Here is a 27,423-nt window from a genome sequence, read left to right as displayed (position 1 = left end):
CACCTGCAAGAGCCTACGTTATTCGAGCTCGTGAGGAAGCTTCGTCGCCAGATGTGATTACGGGTACATTCACTCTATGTGATACTTCTGTGATTGCTTTGACAGATCCTGGATTAACACATTCGTATATAAGCATTAACTTAGTGAACAGTAAGACTTTGCCTGTAGAGTGTACTGAATTTGTAATTAGAGTTTCGAACCCCCTAGGCAGATGTGTTTTAGTTGATAAAGTCTGTAAGAATTGTCCGTTAATGTTTCGAAACACATGTTTTCCGGCTAATCTGATGCTGTTATCTTTTAATGGATTTAATATAATTTTGCTTATGGATTGGTTAACTTTGCATGATGCTGTTGTGAACTGCAAACGGAAAACTATTGATTTGAGATGCAAGAATGATGAAATAGTCAAAATTGAATCTAATGATTTGAATGGATTGCCTGCTTTGATATCTTCGATGAAAGCTTTGAGTATTGTGAGAAAGGGTTGTGAAGCCTATTTTGCATATGTGATTGATTCAAAAATGTCAGAAAAGAAAGTTGAATCTCTGCTTGTTGTCTGTGAGTTCCTTGATGTGTTTCCCGAAGAACTTCTGGGATTACCTCTAGTTAGAGAAGTAGAATTTAGCATTGAATTGGCACCTGGTACTACTCCGACTTTGATAGCTCCGTATAGAATGGCTCTGACTGAATTAAAATAACTAAAGTTTCAATTGCAAGAATTGACCGATAAAGGATTTTCTAGACCGATTTTCTCACATTGGGGTGCTCCGGTTCTATTTGTGAAAAAGAAAGACGGTAGGATGAGAATGTGTATAGATTATCGTTAATTGAACAAAGTTACTATCAAGAATAAATACCCTCTGCCCCGAATTGATGATTTATTTGATTAGTTGAAAGGAGCCGCTGTGTTTTCGAAAATAGATTTGAGATTAGGCTATCAGTTGCGAGTGAAAGACTCAGACATTCCGAAAACTACTTTTAGAACAATGTACGGCCACTATGAATTTCTAGTTATGCCTTTCGGATTGACTAACACACCTGCTATTTTTATGGACTTGATGAATAGAATTTTCAGATCGTATTTAGATCAATTTGTTGTTGTATTCATTGATGACATATTGACTTATTCACGTAATGAGTCCGAACATGCCGAGCATTTGAGATTAGTGCTACAAATTCTACGAGATAAACAGTTGTATGCAAAGTTCAGTAAATGTGAATTCTGATTGTGAGAAGTTGGTTTTCTGGGTCATATTGTATCAGCCTCTGGTATCCGAGTTGATCCGAGCAAAATTTCAGTTATTTTGGATTGGAAACCTCCGAGAAATGTCTCTGAAGTCCGCAGTTTTCTGGGACTCACTAGTTATTATAGAAGATCCATAAAAGGTTTTTCGATGATTGCGACTCCATTGACAAAACTGCTTTAGAAAAATGTGAAATTTGTATGGTCTGAAAAGTGTCAGAACAGTTTTGATCAGTTAAAAATTTTGTTGACTGAAGCTCCGGTATTGGTACAACCCGAATCAGGTAAAGAATTTGTGATATACAGTGATCCTTCATTGATCGGTTTGGGATGTGTTTTAATGCAAGAAGGAAAATTCATTACTTATGCTTCGAGACAGTTGAAGCCGCATGAAAAGAACTATCCGACACACGATCTTGAGTTAGCCGCGATTGTGTTTGCTCTAAAGATTTGGCGTCACTACCTGTTCGGTGAGAAATGTCATGTATATTCTGATCATAAGAGCTTGAAATATTTGATGATTCAGAAAGATTTGAATCTACGACAGAGAAGATAGTTAGAACTGCTAAAAGACTATGAACATGTGATTGATTATCATCCGGGAAAAGAAAATGTTGTTACTGAAGTTTTGAATTGAAAATCATTGTTTGTTTTGCGTACAATGAATGTTCATTTGGTTCTGTCCGGTGATGGTTCAGTTTTAGCTGAATTGAAAGCAAGACATTTGTTCTTACACTAAATTATCGAAGCTCAGAAGATTGATAATGAGCTTTTAGCTAAACGACCTCAGTGTGATGTAGAGTCTGATTCAAAATTCAGAGTTGATAAAGATGATTGTCTGAGGTTCCGAGATAGAATTTGTGTTCTGAGAAATCCGGAGTTAATTCAGATGATCTTGAGTGAAGCTCACAATAGTCGGTTATCTGTGTATCCTGGTAGTACAAAAATGTATAATTATCTGAAACAGCATTATTGGTGGTCCGGAATGAAAAGAGATATCTCTGACTTTGTTTCTAAATGTTTAATCCGTCAGCAAGTTAAAGCTGAATATCAAGTGCCATCTGGTTTGTTACAACCGGTTATGGTTCCGGAGTGGAAATGGAATCGAGTGACAATAGACTTTGTTTTGGGTTTGCCCCTGTCTCCGAGAAAGAAAGATGCAATTTGGGTTGTAGTTGATCGATTGACGAAATCAGTTCATTTTATTCTGATTCTATCTGATTACTCGCTTGATAAGTTAGCTGAGCTATACATTTCTAATATTGTGAGATTGCACGGTGTGCCATCATCTATTATATTAGACAGAAATCCAAGATTCACATCTCGATTCTGGAAGAAATTGAAAGATGCTCCGGGTACTAAATTGCACTTTAATACTGATTTTCATCCGCAAACGGATGGTCAATCTGAGCGGATTATTTAGATACTCGAGGATATGTTGAGATGTTTCATTCTTGAATTTGAAGGTACTTGGGAACAATATCTACCTTTAATTAAATTCGCTTATAATAACAGTTTTCAGTCGAGCATTAAAATGGCACCGTACGAAGCTTTATGTGGTCGCAAATGTCGTACACTTTTGTATTGGACGGGGCTCAGCGAAAATAAGATTCACGGGGTTAATTTAATAAAAGAAACTGAGTAGAAAGTTAAAGTGATCCGAGATAGTTTGAAAGCAACTTCCAATCGCCAGAAATCATATGCAGATTTGAAAAGAAAAGACATTGAGTTTGAGATCGGCGACAATGTGTTTTTAAAGGTATCTTCGTGGAAGAAACTGTTTCGATTAGGTAGAAAAGGCAAATTAAGTCCGAGGTTCATTGGACCGTATGAGATTATCGAGCATATGGGGCCGGTAGCGTATAAATTGTTGTTGCTACCAGAGCTAGAAAATATTCATAATGTATTTCACGTATCAATGATTCGACGATACAGATCCGATCCTTCGCATGTGATTCCTTCGTCTGAGATTGAAATTCAGTCTGATATGACTTATGAAGAAAAGCAGATTCGTATCTTAGCACGTGAGGTTAAAGAACTGCGAAATAAGAAAATTTTGTTAGTAAAAGTGATGTGGCATCGACACGGTATTGAAAAGGCCACGTGGGAGCCTGAAGATACTATGAGACGACAATATCCGAATCTATTTAACGGTAAGATTTTCGGGGATTAAAATCCCTAAAGGGGAGAATTGTAACAATCCGGTTTAGACCCTAGTCGGAATAATGGTTTTGGGACCACATATCCGAGTCAGAAAAATAGTTAAATATTATTTTCCGTGCTTATGATGTGTGAATTAGTATGTGTGAAAGTTGCGTATGAAAATTTAATCGTATGTGTACTCAATATGATAAAAGGGCCTAATCACGTAAAATGTAAAAGTTGTCTGCCGCTTGTTAAAAATGCTTATTTGACTTGGCTTTATAATTGTGAGGTCCTTATGTGGTTATTTGATGATGGTTTTGATTAAAAGACATTGGTGGACATTACTTGGTGGAATATTAATGTTTTAATGCAAGGGTAAATTGGTAAAATGTTTATTAAGGTAATTATAATAAAACTAAAGTATGAAAATAGGCCATAATATGTTCTTATAGCCAGAAATATGAAAGAAAAGAAGAGAGAAAAGCTTTGCTAGGGTTCGGCACTTGCAAGCTTTGATTTAGGTATGTTTTTGCTTCGGTTTTTGATAATTTCTACGTTTTTGTAATCGTTGCTTCGTATATTATCAAGCCCATACCTCAATTTCTGATTTTGATGATGATTTTTAAATGTGCCATGGATGAATTCATGAACTTTATGTTGTTAAATGATGAAATATGAAAGTTTGGTGTTGGGTTTACATGTTTGTCTTTGGATTTTTGTTGAAATTGAGTAATTTGGGCTAAATTGTAAAAATGTTATTTTGAGGGACTAAAATGTAAAATAAATGAAATGTATGGACTTGTATGAAGGCTATGAAAATTCGGCTAAGCTTGTGTACAAGCAAATTTTGTGTATTTTGTGATTTTGTGAATTAGGGACTAAAGTGTCGAAATATGTGGGTTAAATTGTAAAATGCCCTAAATGAATGTTCATGTTCCGATTTTGTAGGGTAATGCCTTTAACCCTAGTTCGACAATGGATACGAGTTAGAGGAGTTACATCTTTAATTTTTAAATATATCCATAATTTTTAATAATGATTACTTATACTAATTATTTTATTAAATAATTAAAAATAAGCGTGTGCATAGGGGTGGCAAACAAGCGAAATCAGGTGGGTTCAAGTTAAGTTATTTCAGGTTTGGGTTTAAGTTTTTTGTGTTTGGGTTTTTTTAGGTTCGAGTTATTTTGAGTTTAATCTTGGGTTTGGTTTACATTAAATATAAGTATATATATCTACATAATTTAAATGTCTACATCTCAATATAAATTATTAATTTATTATATTTGAAGTGTTTTTTTATTATGATATATTATTTCCAATTATATTTTAATTAACATTAAAATTTTGTTATTGTTACTTGTTAGTATAAAAACTATATAAAATTAATTTATTATATAAAATCAATTGTCCTAAATAATTTTATTATAAATATATGATATATTACAAGTTAATTATATTAAATTTTAAAATAATTGATTAGATGAACTTGAATATGAAATAATACTATTATTCACTAAAAAAAGAAATTTTTAACAGATGAAATGAGTTTTTTTTTATATATATATAGTTGCATAATGGAAAATTTTTATGCATACAAAAAAATATAACTTGACATTATATTCATGTATTAATATTTGATGACATAAATTATATGTTTTAAGTATAAAATTTTATTAACTATAAAAGATTATTTGTTGGAACTGACAGAAGTTTGAACCTTAGTATATAAAAAAATCTCTAATTTTTCCTTTTGATAACACAAGTTTAAACCATAATATAGCATTTGGTTTTTATAATTTCTCTAATCATTTTATCAATAGTTGAAACAGAATATGTTACTTGATATTTCATACATCTAACTCATCTAATTAGAAATTAAATTATCCTATATAAATTTGTATTCCAAATTAAAAAGCTAAATACAATTACAAATAACTAATAATGGTAATCTCATTTTTTCAAAAAGCTACTATTTCATTATATATAAAATAATTAATTTATTTATTACGAAAAAGATATTTCAATAAAACTAATAATTAAAGCTTTTATAAAAATATTTAGCTATAGTTTGATTATTTTATTTTTATTACTAAATTTGGATCCAAAATTTTTCAAGATTTTTCAAACTCAGGTCTTTTTTGAGTTTAGGTTTTTTAAAGTTTGAATTTTTCAAATCCAGGTATAGACTTTTTGAATTTAGGGTTTTTAAAATTCGAGTTTTTGGGTTGGGTTCTCAGACTCCAGCTCTTAGTGTACACTGCCTGTGCTATAGAAAACAGGTATCAGAACTAATCAATCCTAAATAAAAAGCACTAAAATTTTGAATCCTATGTTATCTGTAAAACATTATTTACAAAAGAAGAAACGCCAGAGAAAGCGTCAACACTTTATACTGACTCTTTGTTTTACAAACAAAATTAAAAGAAAAACAGTCCGTATTTACTTAGATTTTATTTATTAAAATATTAAAAGATATAGTTAATTCAAAAACTATATTGAATGGACGAAATTAGGACATGAGACATAAAAGCTTTGAGAGAATAGGAAGAAGCCACTTTGCTACAACGTGAATTCCAAACAAAATTTACTCAAAAACTACTTACCAGTCATATACATTGCTAGTTATCATTATTATTGTTGTTACTATTGTCAGGGTAATTTTGCTAGTATAACTAAGTCCAATATCTTCACATCAAGACTGTCATCTATCCTTACAATGCCATCCGTGCCATCTACCCCGATTAGCTTGCCAGTGAGACCACGTAGTGAGCCACCCATGATTTTGATCTTGTCCGACTTCTTCGGTGGTATGATTTCCATCTCACTGGGCATGGCGATTACTGTATCCCCACTGCCACTTGATCCAAGGGCCACCTTACATGACCCATCCTGTATCACCGAGACCATCAATTAATCCTTTTATAGTAACTTCTCCAAACACTACAATTATAGTCGATTGCTAAATGCTCCATTTGAAATAAATAATCAAGTGATGTTCACCAATATTATTAGGACTGGTGTCAGTCTCGGGTATTGGCATGTAATGTTCAAATTTTTATAAACCTTGTTCAAAGCAATGCCAATGTTTAAAATTACGTGGGAGATGTACCAAACAGAAGCAAAAGAAAATAACAACTTGGACGAGGGACATACCGGAAGCACCTCCTGGATAACGCCAAGTGTCTCATCCCCAGATTTGTGCACATTGACCAAAATATCTGGCACGAACCATGGTCCTTCACTCTCAGGACCTGCAAGTAGCCAGATGTTATATTGAAACCATATTTAAAGTTTGCTTTTTTTCTTAAAAATTTAGAACTATGATGGAGGTAATAACTTCAGATAAACTTCACCCTTGGCTTACACCAAAACCCTTTTTCTATAGAATTGATGCATATATATTATATGAGAGACGATTTAAATCCCATGAAATATCCACCAGTCAATAACCCAAAGAAAGATCAGTTTGCTTCAAAAGCAGGTGAAGAAACAGAAATAGCACCTATTACAGGAGACATAGCATCAAGACCACCAGTTCCTGGTGTCATTGGCTGCCCTCCAGGTGTACCCGGAATATAGGGTCCCGAGCTTGGTGTCATAGGCTGACCACTTGGTGTTGATGGCATATAGGGACTTGGAGCATTGCCTGCAGCAAACATAGCATGAGTAACACTAAAAAACTGATTTACACACATTCAAATAGCAAGAATATGATAATTTACAACCATAAGCTGAACCGCTGTCTCTTGGTGTTCCAGCCTCACTGTAACTACCGCCAGGAGTGCTGGCCCAACCCGAACCAGGTGTAGGTGCTTCATATGCCCTTGAAGGAGGACTTCCTGGCTGAAAAAGAACAGAATTTACAGTTAATTTACAAACAAACGTACTCTGATTAAGTATGAAAAAAATAGCTACATTGCTAATAGCAGCCAATTGTGCAAGAATCCTAACCTGATACTGTGGACTGGTCCCCCAAGAGGCAGGGTTTCCTTCTTCCCAATTATCCCTGTTTTGCAGTCAGAAAAATAAAACGACCAGTCAAATCAAGGCATGAATTCAACAATAAATGTGGGATGCACCAGATTAATGGAATCTACTATTAACCTAGGTGGACTCATTGGTGCATAAGGATTCCAGGCCCTGTCACGCATAGGTGTCCTCATGCCATCATGGATAGGTGTTGCTGCAGAGAACATACAAGCAACTAAATTATTATTTATTAAATAACTTTATCAGCTATAAAGGAAGTCTCCACAACTAAAGCACAAGAAAACACTAAATGGAAGAAAAAATACCTCCAGGATCTCTCATAGGAGTCATGTACGGATGTAATGGAGTTCGTGCAGAGCGCATAGGTGTTTCACTTCCCATACCATACCGGGATGTCTCACTAGCACAACAAAACAAACATTGGACAGATATAGGAAGAGGATTTTCATAGTCAAAAACAACAAAAGGAATCTCAAAGAAATCATATTTACCGGTGCGGTGTTGAAATAACAACATTATCAGATACAAAATTGCGGTCGACTGCAAAAAGAAACAGGTCATATAAGCCACAAAGATACTAAAATGAAGGAGAGAACATTTAAAACTGGAACTTGAACTTGCCTGTAACAACCTTCATTTGAGACTCTAACTCAACTCGAACTGATTGACCTTTAATATCTACAACACGTCCACGGTAACCCTTATAAGGGCCCTGTCGAATTTTCACAGTAGTCCCAACCAAAGCATCATGCCCTCCTCTTCCACCTCGGTGCCTTCCTCCAGCTGTTTTGAAGGGACAGATGTTAATAGCATCAGCCTTATAATGAAATTTTATGACTTAACCTTGAGAAAAAAATAGCCCAAAGATATTCAATAACCATTAAATTTGTACAACCAAGGATACTAAGACTGTCAGCAACATACAATCAAATGGAGGCCCTCCCCTAGAAAATCTCCTAGGCGAAGGTGGTACGCGAGGTGGAGTCTTGAAGCCACCAAATCTTGAGAGGGAATCACCCTAAGCGATTGAATCAAAATGCATGAGGATGATATAAATTACACATGACTTAACCACCAGAGAGAGAGCGAGAGGACCTACATTTCTATTCCCATTGGAACGTGCTCCTCCCACTACACAACAAGAACCAGCTTTAGCACATATAAAGCCAGCATGCTCGAGGTGATGACGATCATAAACGAACAAGACTCCTTTGTATATATGCTCAACAGGGCCTTGTTTCCCCTAATATGATGGGATAAGATAATTTGTAAACTATATAAACCCACAGAGTAACTAATTAGGCAATCCAAATTGTAAATGAGAATCTTACTTTACAAGAACCCTCAAGGATCCTAACCACATCTTTTACAGAAACAGTATTCCTATATCTGTCTTGCACATCAAATTTCTTCTCAAGCTTGCATTTGATTTCCCTCAATTTGACAAGAGATACCTCTGGTCTCTCAGGAACGCCCTTAAGAACCTAAAGGAAAGTACAAGACTAAGATTATATTCAAGTAAGATGTGCCAAAACTCATGCCATTTGGGAGATGTTGATTCACCTGAAACGCTTCCCTTTCTACACGTATAATTACACCAAAGCTATTGTTACTGCACCAACAGAACCCACATGTTAGGCACCCAAATTAACTAAAGACAGTAAATCAAATTCTTCAGCAAGAAACTACTTACTCTAGTAGCACAAGGTCATGAAGCTCATAATCCCCAATTTTTGTAACACCAGTCGTTACTTCAGAGCTCTCAACAACATCATCAGCAAAAACACGAATCTGATAAAGAAAAAGGCAAATTATTTTTCCATTAAGATAGTCCTTCGATCAGAACCAAACTTGAAAAATGCATGACTCACGTGTTCTTTGGTCGTATCAGATAAAATGATGAGCACATGCTGCTCAACCTTGACAACCATCCCAGTTGCACCTTCCTTAGTCCCAGCAACAACCTTCACATGATTCCCAGGCTCAAAGTACTTACATAGCTCTTTTTCGTTAACAGCCAGAGTTTTCTGCAAATCATCACAAAGGCTAAGTATGTCCTCGCAATAAGGAAAGTTATATGCAAACCAGCACTCAAAGACTTAATTCAAAGAACACCAAAACCAACTGAATTCTTACAGGAAGGCCTTTCATTTCTGGTCTGATGTGGACATTCTCTTCCTCAACCTTTTCAACCCATCCCTTTAAATTTTTCAGATCCCCCTTCACAACAATAACAGCATCACCCTTCATGAAATGACCTTTCTTCCTGTTCGCAAACAAAGTTGACAAACCGACCATTTCACCTTCTCCTTTCACACTTGGCGTCCGAAATTTTTCAAGTTCATCAAAAGTTGGTTTTATGTTCTGAGCACTAATTGACTTCATTGACACTGTTTTGTACAAGAACCCATCTTTAAACAACATGCCACCAATATTTTCAAAGTAATCACCAGACATTGGATCTCGTCTGTGCTCTACACGAATATGAAGTTCCCTAGAAAAGATATTCAGGATTAAGTTATTATGAAGCAACACAAAAGTGGTACATTTTCCACTAGAAGTTGAAATCACTTGAGACTACCTAGCTTCATCAACATTCATAAAACGAGGAGGAGGAACAAAAGCTTTCTTCTTTGCAACTTCTCTCCCTTCCTATATAAAATAGTAAATGTGCAAATCAAGGACAACAGAACCAGAAAAGAGAGATTAACAAGTTATTACTAACTCTGTTTAATTTTTCATAAATGCAATCCATTTCATACCAATTTATTCGCTAGGGCTTGTAAGTCAATCCTAGGGATCAATTTCACAGTGACTCTTTGCCGAACATTATCCACATCAACTACCTGCAAAATGGAAATTAGGTCAGATTATAAATTACGTACGAAGAATTCATGGAAGTAGACTGGCAAGGACAAAAATCATACTTGAGCAAGATCACCCTTATATGTCCCAATCTTCATTCTGACCCAGGTATCTCTTGAAAGATCAATGGCTTTGCTTTCAACTGATAAAACATCAGTCATTTCCCTTATTGGAACAAGCATTATCTTTGCTCCAAATATATTGCGTATGCCTTTGATAGCCTGAAGCAGATTAAAATTGATCAATAGATATCTAAAGCTAAGCCACTCATCAAAAATAAGGCAAAAGCAGCAATTATCACATACCTCCCTCACATGGGCTTCCTTGTCTGCTTCGATATAAATATAATTTTTTAGGTGATCAAGGGCAATAACAGACCTGATCTGCAATTCAGATCCTTTATCAATGTATTTCTGCATGAGGCAAACTGCTGTCTCTCGTTCACGACCAATCTACCATTCATAAACATTACCTTAGTAAACTTCAATGAAAATTGTCCAAATAATCATAAAAAATTTCTGTTCAAAAACAAATTTCCAAAAAGTTGAAGAGGACATCAGTACATACCGCACATTTCACCATCCACAACTTTGGATCTCTTACAGATGGCAAAAGTGCTTGCTGTTCCACATCAGTTGTCTCCTCGTCGTATTCTGCGTGACTTGATCTTGCATACCTAGCTTGAATGCTTCTTTCAAGAGCTTCAACATCTTCTTGTTCATCCTCTCGAAGAGGTAATGGGCGACGCATCCTTCTACCAACATCTTCATCAGGCATATCAGCTCCACTGTCAACTATGAAGCCTGCATGAATAGAAGAATTAACAAAGATCACCATACTCAGATATCAATCAAAACATTCCACAGTAGTTATAAATCAAATAGCTTGCTATGGGAAATCCTACAATTGTGTTGACTGTGAAATGTATCTTCAGCATATAAAAGCCACATTTATCTTTTTTGTTAAGGAAAAGGTGTACGAGATAATTGAAAGTAGCATTGATTGGGCAGAAAACTTTGAAAGGGCAAAGAACAAAGGACACCAGCCATGAGATTTACATACATAGTTTCCACATATCATTTTTATCCAACCATCCCTACTACGTGACATCAAAACACAATAGATTTAGGCAAATTTAACAAATATGGAAACCAAAAGATGCTCAATAAGCTAAAAACTAAGGACCTTAAAAAAAGGACTAAGTTGAACTTAAAATTACAGGAAGGAAAAAATTTGACCTAAAAACTCAGATCAGGTAATTAAAATTTTGGAATAGCGAGATATTCTTAGTTTTGCAGAGAATCAGATGCAAAGTATCCGAACACTTATATAAATGCTAGAATGCTACAGAACTATAACACAGAGGTGAATCAAAAGCCAGGCAGAATGAGCTTTTTCTGCCATGTCTAGATAGAAGTATTTGTTAGTTCAATGTCATGGAGGAATTCTTCACAGAAAGTTTGTAATGAAAAATAGTCGAAAAACTAGAAGCTAGTTGAAATTTTATGAAGTTAGAAAATTTTCAGAATGAGTAATTTCTGAAACAAAAAAGAGAATTCTTAGATTTTGCAGAGAACCAGGCCCTAAGCCCCCAGTATCCCACCAAATGTAAAAATAAAGAAGAACCATAAAAACAATAACAGAAATGTACAACTAAAAATTCAGATATATCAATCTAAAATGAAAACGTTTATTGACATTCAAAACCATTACAATGTCAGAAACTAATGCCACATCTTCATATCCCACCAAGGCACCGATAACAAATTTCACTTTTAGATATTTAACAACCACATTCAATCAACATTTCTGATAAATGATTCCATACTCAGAAGTTACACCATAAGATAATATAAATGACAATTACATAACTGGAATGCAAATTATGATCGCTTACGGGAAAAACAAAAGGGCTACTTTAATCTTCATTTTTAAAAGCTTAAGCGGCCGCTAACAGCGGAATCAAGTTAGAAGTAGATTTCCATTAAAAGGGTATATCATTGTAACCTCCAAAATACCATATTGAACAACCGTAAGCTTTGAAGTGAAACTAATTTCTAAGTAGAAACTGATTTTGATTCATCCCCACATAGCATCTATTCAAGCAAATTAAATATTTCTCTTTTTCTCCCATTTTATTACCAATTTCACTTCCAATCAACCCAATTAGCAAAGGATAACTAAAACAAAAGTAAGGCAGAGGAAATTACCGTCTTCCCCTTCATCCTCTTCCTCTTCCTCGTCGCTATCAACCTGTGCTTCAAGATCAAAAAACTGAGAGCCATCACGCGGAGCCTTGTGTCGTTTCCCACCTCGACCACCGCCGCCACCACCACCGCCATAAACCTCATCATCATCTTCTTCATCTTCCTCATCATCCTCGTCCGCCAAGTCGTCGATGAAATCAGATCTCCCACGCTTCTTACTCGAACCGCCACGGCCTCTCCCTACGTCTTCGTCGAGGTCGTAATCCTCGTCGTCCAATAACTGTTCTTCCTCATCTTCATACTCTTCCTCTTCGACGTCATCATCTTCTTCATCGTCGAATCGCCTTACCATCGTAGCAACTCTATCGAGAGGGCTCTGAGGTTTTTGTTGGTGATGATATATATTCTTTGAAAATAATTTTAATGGAAAAGGAAACCCTATATAAGGAAAGGGGAAAGATTACATTTCCTTTAAATAAATAGTTTTTTTTTTCCCCTACCCATTTCTTTTAACATGCCAATATCGACTTTAATTGGGCGGGCTTCAATCTTTACTATCCTACAATGAATTTTTATGTTATTTTAATAATTAATAATTTTAATTATATTTTTCGCACTTCAATTTTTACTCAAATTTTATATTAAAAATAAAGTGGATCTCATAGCTTTAACTATACAATAAATGGAAAAAAATATAATTGTAGAGGCTATTTTTTTTTTGAAACAAACAAAACTACAAGTAAATTACTTAAACATAAGAATAATCTAAAAATTTGTTCCTATCAATAAGAGCACGAGCTATCTCAGGTGGATCATCGAACACTTGCGGATCTCCTTTTTCGTGCAAAGCTTGTTTAGCTAAACAGTCTGCAACCTGATTTTGCTCCCTCGGAATGTGCTGTATAAACCAATGATTCTCTTAAGACATAAGGTTATGGATACGCCTAACTAATGCAGAGTTGGAGGTAGTTGAAACGCTTCCAAGGATGCTTTTAACAACCTCCAAACTATCAGAGTGTATGATGACCTGATCTAAACCCAGACGTCGGATCAATTTGAGGCCCTCAAGAATACCCCACAATTCTGCATTGAAAACTGAGCATTTTCCAATGAACCGGTGAAAACCTATGATCCATTACCTCTCCTTATCACGAACAACTCCCCCAACTGCAGCAAGTTCAGAATCTAATTGCACAACCCCATCAGTAAAAAGGTACACCTGTTCCTCAGCGGTACGAACTTCATCAGAATGAGCAAGACATTTTGAAAGGATCTCTTGAGAGGAAGATGAGAAGTGTATCGCCCAACTATAGGATCCTTGGATTATTTCTTTGGAACTCTATGGTTTGTCTTGAAAGATGTATAAATTCTGATTTTTCCATATACACCAAGTAAGTAGCCCAAAAAAGCATGCCCAGTTAGCTCCCTTTTTATGAATCAGCCTGTTTCCCTGCAAATTAAGAGAAAACCAATCTTGAAAGGGAAGGGAGAAAAAATTCGGAATATACTTACCTGGATGAACCAGAGTCCAAACATCTTTGGCTGTTGGACAGTCGCGTAAGATGCGTAATATATCTTCTGAGTGATAACCACATATATGGCACGAGGGATCTTCCGTGATACCCCTTTTTAACTCGTTCAACGTTACTAAGGACTCTTCCTTGTAAAATCGTCCAAATGAAAGTATGAATCCATTGAGGTCCGGGAAATTTCCATGCCAACTTCCATCTTTCATCATCTGAATCAGGCTCCTCCCTTGATCGCTTTATAAGCAGATTTAACAGAAAAAACACCAGATGAAGTGTGATTCCAAGAAATTCTATCAGAACCTTCTGAAGGAGATGGGGGAGGAATACCTTTAATAGCCTCAATCACCTCTTCTGAGAGCCAAACTCGAAAGATATCTAAATTCCATGAACCATTCTCAATAGTCATCTTGTGCAAAAGACACTCAAAATTTAGATTAGCATTAGCAGAAATATATCTATGAAGGGGTCCGAACTCAGGAATCCAGTTATCCTGCCAACACTTAACTTTGTGGCCATCACCAACAAACCAGTGAAGGCTTTCCCGAAGTAAAGACCAAATTTTGGAGAGTGACTTCTAAAGAAAAGAGCCTCTATCTGTATTGATGCAACTTAGAAGTTTTTTTTTTAGACGATACTTCGATCTAATCACGCAAACCCAAAAGGCTCCCTCGTCTAAAACTAATTTGAACCCCAATTTCATCAAAAAATGGATGTTTTGGTCACGAAGACTCTTCAAACCAAGACCACCACACATTTTCGGTTGACAAATAGTATCCCATCCTACCAAAGCCATCTTCTTACTTCTTTCGGAGGACCCCCAGATGAATTGTTTAATTATCTTTTCAATTTTAACGCAGGTATTCCTAGGTATCATCATAGACTGCATGAAGTAACTAGGAATAGATAAAAAAACCAATTGAGCTAAGGTGATCCGCCCAGCCAACGAGAGCTTTTTAGCTTCCCAACTCTTAAGCTTTCCACGCACTTTTTCCACCACAAACCGAAGAATGCTACTAGTAATCCTTTGATGCAGGAGAGGGACTCCTAAGTAGTGACCAAGATTATGAAACTCGTTGAAAACCTAATAAAGAGCTAATCGAAACCACTGTGTCCTCATCCACTCCTTTAGAGAAGAAAATATTAGTCTTACTAGTATTAATCTTGTATCCGGATAGTGCGCAAAAACTATCAAGGATGCCTTTTAAAATTCTACAATGTTTCAAATCAGCCTTACTGAAAATAACCAGATCGTCGGTAAAAAATAAATGCGGGATGGCAGGTCCACCTCTAGAGAGTCGAATAGGACTCCAATTCCCTTCCGAGATAGTAGCCTGAATCAAATGACCAAGCTACTCCATACAGAGCACAAACAGATAATGAGAAAGAGGACATCCTTGACGGATTCCTCTAGCAGGACTGAATTTAGACAAATGAACTCCATTCCACATAACCTGCGTAGTAAAAGTGGAAATAGAAGACATAATAACTGTTACAAGATATTCAGGGATACCTGCCACTCGGAGAGAAGCGTCGATGAATTCCCAGCTTACTCTATCATATGCTTTCTCCAGGTCAATTTTGATCGCCATCCATTTTCTTTTTTTCTGACATCTCATGAAATGAATTACTTCTTGAGCTAAAATGATGTTGTCGTTTATGCTCCTACCTGTAATAAATCCCACCTGTCCTTGTGCAATAATTTTCGAAAAAATGTACCTGAAACGATTAGCGATTACCTTCATCGTCAGTTTGTAGAGGACTGAGCATTGACTTATCGGCCAAAATTAACCAAAAGTCTCTGGATTCTGAACCTTTAGAATTAAAACAATAAGGGTATTGTTCATATTAGCCTTAATGGGGTTACCATCGAAAATCCTCCTAATCTAATCACAGACTGTGCCCCCTATAAAGTCCCATTGTTTTTGGAAGAAAAGGGCATGAAAACCATCACTGCCCAGAGCCTTAAGCGGGGCCATATCAAAAAGAGCTACCTTAATTTCCTCATTAGAGACTGGTTTCCCTAGAAAAGTAATATCTACTGGATCAAGATGAAGAAACCTGTTTGGAGATAGAATGCCCAAAGGATCAGGAACATCTTTATATAATCCTTGAAAGAACACGTTTGCTTCTCTTTCAATAAGCTCCGGGTCATAAATCCAGTTACCTTCAGAATTTCGAATGGCATAAATACGGTTATTTTTCCTTTTCTGCAGAGTTCGAGTACGGAAGTATTTTGTATTCCTATCACCCATCTTCAGCCAATCACACCTTGCTTTTTACCTCCAAAGAAGTTCCTCATGGTAAAGAACATTTTCAAGCTCTTTGCAAATAGATAGATCTATCTGGTTTAAATGATGAGTACCGTAATAATCACTTCTCTTCTGAATGCAAGCAGTTCTATTGATGAGAACTTTATTACGAGTAGTAATATTACCATAAACATTTTTATTCCACTCCTTGAGCTTATGAGTGAACCTACCAAGAGTCTCAGTAAAATTACCAGAGCAATCCCAGTTTTCCTTGAAAAAATTTTCAAACCCTGAGTGTTTAATCCAACCAGCTAAAAATCTGAACAGTCTACCCCTGGGTTGAGAAAACTCGGGTTAAGAACCAAAAGAAGAGGTCGATGATCCAACTTAATTTTTGGAAGGTAAGTAATCCTGCAATTGGGAAAGTTCTGTATCTAAGCCCTATTTCCCAAAGCGAGATCAAATCTCACAGAAAAAGAACCTCTATGCCAAGTGAAAGGTGGTCCTTTGAAACCTAAATCATGCAACTCCCCCGAGTCAACAAAATCTCCGAAATGAGGGCAACGTCTACCTTCAATGAGACTTCCAGACTTTTCAGAAAGTGCAAGGATTGCATTAAAATCTCCAATAGCCATCTAGGGAATCTGCCCAAGAAAATTAGTATTCCTTAAATTATCCCAAAGAAGTTGATGCTTTTGCCTATTGGGACTACCATACACGAAAGAAATCATGATAGGATGTGCTAAAGGTTTCTTCCAAACCCGAGTTAAGATGAATTATGGATGATTACGAAGCACTTCAAAACAAACAAAATCTTTCCAACCTAACCAAACGCCTCCAGAAAACCCAATCGCCTCCACCCGATGTGAATACTGGAAACCCAACTTAGCAATAATTTTGTCAGCCTTAGCCCCGCTGACTCTTGGCTTAGGAAGACTAACAATGTCAGGTTTGTATTCCATATCATACTCCCAAAAAATTCTAGGAAACTTAACATTAGCACATCCTTGACAAATCCACGAAAATATAGATATTCATTAAAAAAATTAATAAAAATATGAAAAAAGAAAAACAAACCTATCTTTCAGGACCTTTTTTTACCTTCTAACTCAATCCAACAATCTCGGAAACATCACTTGGATTACTGCTAGGAGCTCGGGTAGATAAAAATTTCGTCGTCTCCTTCATGAACTCAGCTAGAGGAATGCATGTATTTCTATAATTTTTGAAATGACTTCCTCGACCTCGTAAAGCAAAAAAAGGCTTACGATTGCTTCGGTTACTACTGCCTCTTTGGTGTTTAGAATTATTAAGTGGAGTGTTCATGACCACATTCGGGAATTCCATGGGTCTTGAATCTAATTTAACTTGCTGATTAGAAGAAAAATTATTATTATTATTAAAAATAATAGTAGAATGCTTACCTGGGTCCAAGGTATTATCGGAGATAGGGACAATTATGCCTTCGGACTCGACAAATACAGGGTTATATCTTGCTTTGATTTTTTCCAAATTTTCGACGTCTAAACTGCTCAAATTATTAGGAACCGAAAGGCCTTGACCACCTGCACCATTAGAAGAATTATTAGCTTTTGAAAAAGCAGGATTCGGGACCACTGGAATAGAATTTGAAAAAGAAAAGGGAGATTTAGCTGATTGATCCCCAATATTTCCTATTAGACCGTTTAAAATTATTGGGTAGAGGCTATTTTTTTAATATGCGCCAAATCAACTTTAATTTGGCCGACTTGAAACTTTACCATCCTATAACCAATTTTTATGTTTCTTCATTTAAATTTTTATCAAAGTTTTAATAATTAAAAAATGTTAAATATTAAAATATTAAAAAAACACTCTTTACTCTTCAATTTTTACTTCAAAAATTACCCAAGTTTTACTTAGAAAATAAAGTGGAACTCATAAATTAAAATGGGGATATTAGATATAGCTTTAACTATACCAAAAATGAAAGAAAATATAGTTGTCGAGGCTATTGTTATTACTCGTTAAGATCTATCTAGTGGAAGTTCACAAATCTCTCTCGCTCTCTCGCTCTCTTTAAGCTCAAATCACCCATGAATTAGAGATCATAGATATTCTTGATAGGTTAACTTCAAAGCGAAGACTAAGATTATCAAGATTGAGGGCTTTAGGGGTAAGCTCATTTGTATCTTTAAGCATTTCAATATCGCTTTCATCTCACAAAAGACATAAAGATTGAAAAGTGCTAAATTAGGATTGATACTTGGTTCGACACCAGGAAGACCAATGTCACCATTCTCACCTTCCTTAGTCATATAAAAAATCTCATCACTGGTGTCACTAAGGGTTACCAGTAAAAAACAAGGATTGTCATTACTCATTTTCCATTCAATGCCTTTATCATAAATGTCAACAAATCCGTTGAAAATGCATAGGAAAATGATGTCTGAAGACATGACGAAAGGTGAGAATGATCAAGTAGGACAAGATGTTGACCTTGGATCTCCTATGACTAGACAAATAATACTACAACATAGAGATTTTTTGGAAGAAATAATAAAAGAAAGGAATGAGGTGTTGGAACATTTTTAATATATATATATAGTGTTCTAATAGTTGTAAATGAAAAGTTATAAGTTACCAAAATTTATGTCACTTAATTAATAATAAAGGGTCATAATTATTCAAGTAAATATATATTGAATGATTATGTTTATGCTTAAAAATATGACTATCCATTTGGATGGTTATATCCTTATGAAGAAACATGAGAACTTCTATAAATAAAAGTGGAGTTTCATTTGTATGACAACCCAAAAACATAGAAAAAAGTTTATTTCTAGATAGTTCTATAAAAAATTACTGCCAAATTTTTTTGTAGAAATTGATATCCTTACCATGCTCCACTCAATACTCAGTGGACTGTTTCTGTCAATTTAAAACATAGATAGTTATTGAGCTTCATTGTGTCCTCGAGGTTCACTTGCCAGTAACTCTTTTGCGCATCATAATAAAGATGGGGGTGAATAAAACCTTAAAGAAAGAGGTAATGTGGCATTAATACACGTCTTGAAGCCTTTGTTAATTTCTTATAAGTTTATTTTTATCCCCACGTACCAACATGAGGAAACTCAATTGCCCTCAACTTTTAGATTAAATGAGTGATCATAAGACAAAAATGTAGAGGAGCTTAATGAGGTGGATAGTAAATTCAAAGACCAAAATAAAAGGAAATAACAAAAACGGAGAATTAAAATCAAATGGTAAAGTAAATTTGAAAAGAAAACTTCAACAATTAGAAGTGATGGATAAAATGAAAACTATAATTGCACTTTTCCCTCATCCTTTAGCTACTATAGATGAAGGCAATGTTATAGCTTAGATTGAATCTAGAGAGGTAAGAGCCCTTAACAGGTCCTTAGAAGCCCTCTCTGTTAAGCTAAAGGACTTAAGAATTCTAATAATAATTTGAGAGGTTCCACACCTAAAAACCCAGTAGGTGATAGAACTTGGGAAAATGTGCACTTAGATTAATCATGTGAACGTTGTGGCATCATGGACATATATTTTCTGAAAGGGAAGGGGGTGAGACAAATGATGATCACTTATAAGGAAAATGTTAAATCTACATAGAGTTTTAGTATTTATTATTTGATATATAGAGGCAACAAGGAATTGTTGAAAATGTTGATTCGAGTTAAGAGGAGACTCATATTAATGCGATTGAGAATGTGATTGAGGAAGGAGGATAAAACATTGTGAACATTGTTGTAAATGATCAAAATTGTAAAAAAGCAAAAGGAAATGAAAAGAAAAAGAGGTGAAGATTATTCTAAGAGAGTTTGAGCTAAAAGTAATACGTTAAATAGTTTGCATTCGTGAAGAAGAACAAGTGTAAGATGTCAATACAATTGTTGTAATCGATGCCCATAAGAATTTATCCATTTTTAATGTTGGTGTGTATCTCAATAATAATTTTACTATTGTTGATGGAAATTTTGCTTGGTGATGAGAATAATTATGCTGTCAAGGTATTAAGTATGAATGTTGTGTTAGATGATAGTGTTGTAAATTAGTCCTATAGAATCAATGATTTTAAGACTGAGATGCTTGCTTATTTCTCTATTGTAAGGTCAAATAATAAGGAATAGTTAAGGTAGGTTCTCTCTCAACAACCTTTTATATCACTAAGATCCTTATCAATTTGAATGTTAAAGAGTTGGGTTAACCTCTAACATTGGGTTAACCTCTAACATCATTTCACTATGGATTCTTGACCTGAAAAGTGAAGGCTAACTTATATTTCCTTATGAAAATGACAATGAATTATTGTAAAAAAGTTGGAAACGAAGTGGGTTTATAGCTTATAATCGATACAGACTGTGTAGTTAAAAGAAGATAGACAATTCTCACGTGATCTAGCTTAGTTTCTTATAATATATGATTTATGGATAATAATATTTTGTTACTTACACCGAGGAACTCGATAGATCCTTTTGGTTTGTTTATCTTTTTGGCCATATGATTTTAAATGAAAGGCAAAGAGTTTGGGATAGACTATATTAATTAGCTAACCAACTTGTTCGAGAAGACAAGTGGATTGTTATAAGGGACTTTAACCAACCTATCATTCAATAAAAGTAAAATCAAAATGCCAAATAAGCTATTTGACTATCTTAATAAATGTGGATTAGTATATATACCAGCCAAGGAACCTTATTTTACATGATGAAACAAAAGAGCAAAGGAAGATGAGTATGAAGTTGCACTAGAAAGTGATCACACAAAGTGAGAAGATATATGTACCAGAGAATGCGCCCACAAGTCATTGTACATCCTAAGCCAATACTTCAAAATTACAACTATTTATTAGAATACAAAGGAAACACCCCATAGAAGATCTGTAACACCCCAAACTCAGCCTAGACGTTATGGTTGAATCTGGTGACGTCACAAGGAATGGGTTTTGAAAACCGTGAAGACTTAATAAACCATCATTATTTAATATTTACCAAAACCACATTTTTGTCAGTTTCCTTACCAAACTTAGTATCGCGAAAGCCTTAATCGTTTATAGTTTGAAAACGCAGTCGTATTTTTAGAAAAATCGTTGTTTGCATAAAACATTTATTTTAATAAAACAATTTTACCAAAGCAATCAAATTGACAATCAATCCAAAAATGATTACTTAAAAAAAACAGTCCAGAGAGTCCCTAAAAATTACAACTCCTAAATAAGTCCAAAATTCAAAATAAACCAAAAATACTAAGTTTAACTATTTTACGATATAGTGGTCACCACTGTGTCTCCGCCACACTGATCCGTCTAAGCTTGTGGATTACCTGACAGAGCTAACAAACAGATGTGAGTTTACGTAAACTTAGTGTGTAAAGCAGAATTAGACATGCAATACAAACTGAATCAAATACTCAGTCTCATACAGATACAGATTCAGGCTCTGGCCCATTTCAGATACAGATACAGTAAACAGAATCAGATAATTAGAATCCTACCCCTATCCTCTACACACCATCTGCGACCATCCCAATACACCTGTGGGGTTTAAAAGACCCATATATCCCTGCACACTATGTTGTGCCAATATGACACATATCATATATAGTGCAGCCAAGCTGCCAGAAAAATAAGTAATAATCGTGTACAGTACACTTCCTCTGTAAATACAAACCCACCCCACAATCATATACAGAATAGATACAGAATACATAGACAGAATTAACGGATTGAATCATGGTTTTATATATACAGATATCAGATATGCAATTAACATAGTAATTAGACATGCATAATCATACTCAGAACAGTGTATTAAACTATCAAGTCACATAGCTTTAGGGTATAGTTAGCCCTTACCAACCCTACAGTAGGCCCACAGTCGATTGGGATGACCCGTGCGATCCTAGGAGAAATTTTAAAATTTTAAGCTCACATGCCGGTGTGGCCTACACGGCTTGGCCTAAAAGCCACATGCTTGTGTGGCCCACACGCGCAAGTTGGCCTTTGCCCGTGTGGCTCACACGGCCACACTCAAGCCACTACACGACCATATCTTACATACGGGCCATGCCTTCATCATCCACACGGCCGTGTGCACACGGGTGACCACACGCTCGTGTAGCATTGATAATACAATTTTTTGACTTTTGTCATAGCTTCGTTTTCTGCATTTTGAGTACACACCTGGTATCGTTTTGATGCAAACCTGGTATCGTTTTGATACAAAAACACTCCCAAACAGACCATCATCTAAAATTGATACCACAAACCTTCCAAAATTAGTTTTAATTCACAATAAACAAAACCCACGAAACCGATAACAGTTTAAACAAGTGTTTTTCACTTACCTCAGAACTCCGAGCACTTTGGACTACGATTTCGCAAGAGAAGAGTCTCGTTTTTCCCAATTCGCTGCTGCCAAGACACTAGTACATCATTAACAGAAAATTTGACAAAACCAAATGGGATAAGCAAAGACTCCCTCCTCGGCAAAACATACTACCAACTTACCAAATGAATAAATGCAACGACCTAAAAACTCGCGACAAGGAAGCACGATTTGTCAAAACGAGTAAAGAAAAGAGAAAATATTTCGTTTGAAAAGGAAAAGGGAAAACGATAGAGGAGAAGGAAAAGAATGTTAGAATTTGGGGATTTTGGAGGTGAGAGAAAAATAAAATAAAATAAAATAAAACTAAGATAAATTAAAAGATTTCAAAATCCCCCTTCAATCCTACTACTAATTGATAACTGCTCACGCACACAGACTTTTAACTCCATCCAAACTCCTACTACCCATCAAAGCAAAAATCAATTCCTATGCTCATGTAAAGATTCAAACTCAAGACCTCCAACACTTCAACACTCGAACCAGTAGACTCATTCTGATGTGAAATTATAGGCAATTTAATATAAGTCCACTGATCAAGGATAAGGCTTGATCCAAAAAAAATAACAAAAGTTGCTAAAAGTAAGACTTGAACTTGAGACCTCACACACACACCCAAAACACTTAACCACTGAAGCAAATACACTGTTGTATAAAAAATTTACAGAAGCCAGAATAAGAAAATTGGGGTGTTATAAGATGTAATTGGTAAGGTGAATAAATAAATCAAGACTAGATGCAAGTCACAACCTAATTATAGGGACATTGTAAGTTTTGCTTATTACATCTCAAGTGTTGAACCAAGAGAGTTGAAGAAACCTTGCAAAATGAGTTTTTGGATACAATCAATGTAGGAAGAAATGTTACACTTTTAAAGAAACCAAGCATGGAAGCTAGTGCCTAAAACAAAAAATTGCAACATCATTGGCAATAAGTAGATCTTCAAAAAGAAAATTGATGAGCTAGGCAACATTATTAGGAACAAAGTCAGATTAGCTACACAATGATACACTTAAGTCGAAGGGATAGATTTTAATGAAACCTTTGCCCTTAGGACAAGCCTTGAATCCATCAAGTCATTTTGGCTTTGGCATGTCACTTAGACATTAAACTCTACAAAATGGAAGTCAAAAGTGTCTTCTTGAATGGATTTTTAAATGATGAGGTATATGTTGCTCAACCAAATTGTTTTACAAATGCTAATCATCTTGGGCATGTTTACAAGTTAACAAAAGCTCTATGTATATTAAAACAAGCCCCTAAAGCTTGGTATGAGAGAATCACCAAATATTTGCAATGGTGAAGTGCTTGCCTCCCCCCTCAAAATGGTAGATTTTCCATTTAGCCATTAAAATTTATGAAATTATATATTAGTATAATGGTAAAATTATACTAAAGAAAACAATTATAATTCATCTCTAGCCCCCCTTAAAACAAATTTCTAGTTATGCCTCTGAGTATTTGTACGAGAAAGGTTTTGTAAGAGAGAATGTTGATAAAAAAAATTTTATTAAAAGGATAAAATAATGAATCAATTTAGGACAAATCTATGTGGATGACATTTTTCTTTTATTTCACTCATTCAAAAACTTCTTAAGAATTTGTAGATCTCGTGAAAGTTGAATTTGAAATGAGTATGGTAGGTGAAAAATCTATGTGGATGACATTTTTCTTTTATTTCACTTCTTCAAAAGCTTTTTAAGAATTTATTGACCTCGTAAAAGTTGAATTTGGAATGAGTACGGTAGGGTAACTAGCATATTTTTTAAGTTTTCAGATTAAGCAACTTAAGAAATGAACCTTCATAATTTTAGAAAAGTATGTCTAAGGTTTAGTAAAAAAATTTAGCCTAGAATATTCTAAGGTTTTGAAAACTTCAATTGGGATTGAGTGATACTCACTAAACATGAATAGGGAATGGCAACAAATGTGACCACTTATTGAAGCATATGATTGGCAGTCTCTTGTATCTTACAACTAACAAACCAAATATTAGCCATAGGGTTGGCATATGTGCTCGACATCAAGCCTTATCAAAGGATTCACATTTGAAGGTTGTCAAACAAATCATTAGACATGTAAATGTTAGATTGAATTTGGTTATTTGATTTACTAAATATACTAATTTTAACCTTGTAAGATATTGTGATGTTGATTAGGCAGGGAACATAAATGATCGAAAAAACACCTCCATAACATGCTTTTATCTTGTAAACAATATAATCTTATGGTATATCAATAAGTAAAATTCTATCTCCCTATCCACTTATTAATTTGAATGAAACAAATGTTTGTAGACTTTGATGTACCCACAACTTGTTCCACAATGTATTGTGATGACACGAATGCCATTAATATGTCAAAGAATCTAGTATTACACTCATGAATAAAATATATCATCATCACTTCATGAAAGACTTAGTTGAGAATAAAATGGTTAAGTTAAAACATGTGCCCATGACAAACAACTTAGTAACTTTTTTATAAAATTATTGGATGGTAATAGGGTTGAAAGACTTTAAAGTGATATATGGATTTGCAATGTTCAAATTTTATTGTATATTTTTCGTTTTGTTTTTCATTCAATTATGTCATTGTTTTTTAAGGTTATTTCGAACAATAAGAAAAATTATCCATTACAATATTTTACTTTCTCAAACTTTAGTTTACCTATTTGATAATGTATGTATGTTTAAATAGGATTAGGTTTTGATTATTTTCTTATCTTTTACCCTAACTGTACTCACTTTGAAATACCTTTTGTTCTTTTACTAGAATATGATATTAGTGATTTTCTTTTGAGAATTTAACTCCGCTCTATTTATTCAAATATGACCGAAATTAATAGGACAAGTGAGTATGATCCAAAAAGGAAAAGTGAACATGAAGATCAATCTATTAAAGAATCCTTAATAAAGTTGAAGAATCAATAACAAAGTCAAAATCCTGATGTTGATTTTAGCAACAATAGTTCAAAAGGCTTTGATTAGAATAAAAAAGTGAAGGAGGAGAAAAGATCGATTCAGAAAGTGATTCCTCCAATGATGTTATCTCTTTTAAAATAGAACGAAAAGGAGAACCCAACAACTAGATGACTAAAAATTTGAAAGCCTTGCCATCTATCTCTACAATTGAACCATTGCATATTTGGGAAGGAACAAACCCTTCTTGAATTTGATGTTCTAAACAATGTGGCAACATCTCTAATATAAACATGTGATCCTATTGATCCAAATACTTGGGTAATGATTCAAACAATTTATCCTTTATATTTATATTAATTTAATATAAAATATAGTGATGTGTCAAGCAATATAACTATATGTTTGTCACAAATAACCATAACATGTAGACAAGTTTCATTAAATGTTGCATATATTATAGTATATATACTAGTTTTCTTTATCCGTGCAATGTACAAATCGATTGTATGTATTAATTAACTTATATTTAATTATTTCTTAATTTTTTCATAAAATTTGTAATGTTTCATTAGCAACACGGCTATGAAATTATAACATAATAATATATAAGTTTAATTTTAAAAACATGATAATTGTTATTAAACTGAATTTAAATAAATAATATTTTAAAAATAATTTTTAAAATATAAATATTATATCAGTAGATTGCGTGAAGTTATATTTTATATATATTTTCTAACTTAATCATTAATTATTAATTGAATTTAAATATTATGACCACCAAATAATTTATTGTAATATTATTTATATTATTAAATATTTATTTGAATCCTAATAATTTATTTCATTTATAAAAATAGTGATAAACTTAAAATGATTTTCTAAACAGTAATTTATTATGTAAAATTATAAGTTGAATTATTACATATAAACAAATTAGAATGGAAAAATACAATTTGTAGAACATCATAAAAAATTATATAAAAAATATTAAGGGGTTTATGTTGCAATTTTTTCCAAGTACTTTTTTTCTTTCCTCAACACATGTCAAATTTTTATAATTTCAACACTTTAAAAACTTAAAAAACTAATATTATCTATGTAAAACAGAGTATAACCTCATTTGCTTAATTTAAAACTAAAAAATATATTAGAATTTAATTATAATCTGTACTAATATATAAAAGGATGGACTTTCATGACACCTGTTTTTTTTCATTTTATTTTTTAACATGAAAATATGATGGCTAAATTTTTGTTTTAATCCCTCTAATTTTTTGAGATTATATAATAATTCCTAAATTTCAATTTAGATCCCTATATTTTGTCAGATTTAATATTTAATTTCTATACTTTAATTTTAACATCAAACTTTATACTTTGGTACCTCAACTCTTATTAATATCATTAGATAGTCTAAATACTTTATTTTGATTAAAATGCTTATGTGAATTTTTAAGAATTGGTAACACGGTTAAAATTCTCTATTAAATTTAGATGCATTATAATGTCATTATTTTATTAAATAGATACCAAACGAGAAATTTTTTATTAATTTTAAAATGTCACATTATCAAATTTAATAGAATAATTATAACGATGTTTACAAAAATATTTAAAATTTAAAATTCTAAAAATAAAAGGTTTAATTTAAAAAAATATATAAAGATTAAATTTAAATATAAAAAATTAAGTATAATACAATTATAAAATTTTTAATCTATAGTTTAAGAAAAAAACAAAGGACGAAAAGTGAGTGAAAATCATACTAATTATTTTAATTTGATGATTATAACTTTATTTGAAAAATTTTAAAATTATAATATCCTTAATTTAGCTAAAAGTTATATATATAGTATGAATAAATGTTTGGTCACCG

The 27,423-nt window shown here is 33.9% G+C and overlaps 1 protein-coding gene across 1 annotated transcript; it reads right to left on the bottom strand.

Moving 5' to 3' along the window:
- Positions 1–5,960: 5,960 nt before the first annotated feature.
- Positions 5,961–12,925, bottom strand: LOC121229053 (putative transcription elongation factor SPT5 homolog 1). The gene is made up of 22 exons (XM_041112196.1): positions 12,457–12,925; positions 10,814–11,049; positions 10,552–10,698; positions 10,309–10,467; positions 10,144–10,227; positions 9,963–10,033; positions 9,518–9,875; positions 9,253–9,408; positions 9,075–9,172; positions 8,945–8,993; positions 8,713–8,865; positions 8,481–8,624; positions 8,306–8,399; positions 8,003–8,164; positions 7,873–7,921; positions 7,687–7,781; positions 7,496–7,574; positions 7,343–7,397; positions 7,117–7,234; positions 6,894–7,037; positions 6,545–6,642; positions 5,961–6,280 (listed from the first exon to the last, which is right to left on the bottom strand). The coding sequence occupies exons 1-22, from the start codon at positions 12,803–12,805 to the stop codon at positions 6,041–6,043; spliced, it is 3,138 nt and encodes a 1,045-aa protein (XP_040968130.1). The 5' UTR covers positions 12,806–12,925; the 3' UTR covers positions 5,961–6,040.
- Positions 12,926–27,423: the final 14,498 nt, after the last annotated feature.

Source organism: Gossypium hirsutum, chromosome A05 (genome assembly GCF_007990345.1).
Source record: "Gossypium hirsutum isolate 1008001.06 chromosome A05, Gossypium_hirsutum_v2.1, whole genome shotgun sequence".
NCBI classification, from domain to species: Eukaryota; Viridiplantae; Streptophyta; class Magnoliopsida; order Malvales; family Malvaceae; genus Gossypium; species Gossypium hirsutum.
This window is presented reverse-complemented; position numbering and strand designations above follow the sequence as displayed.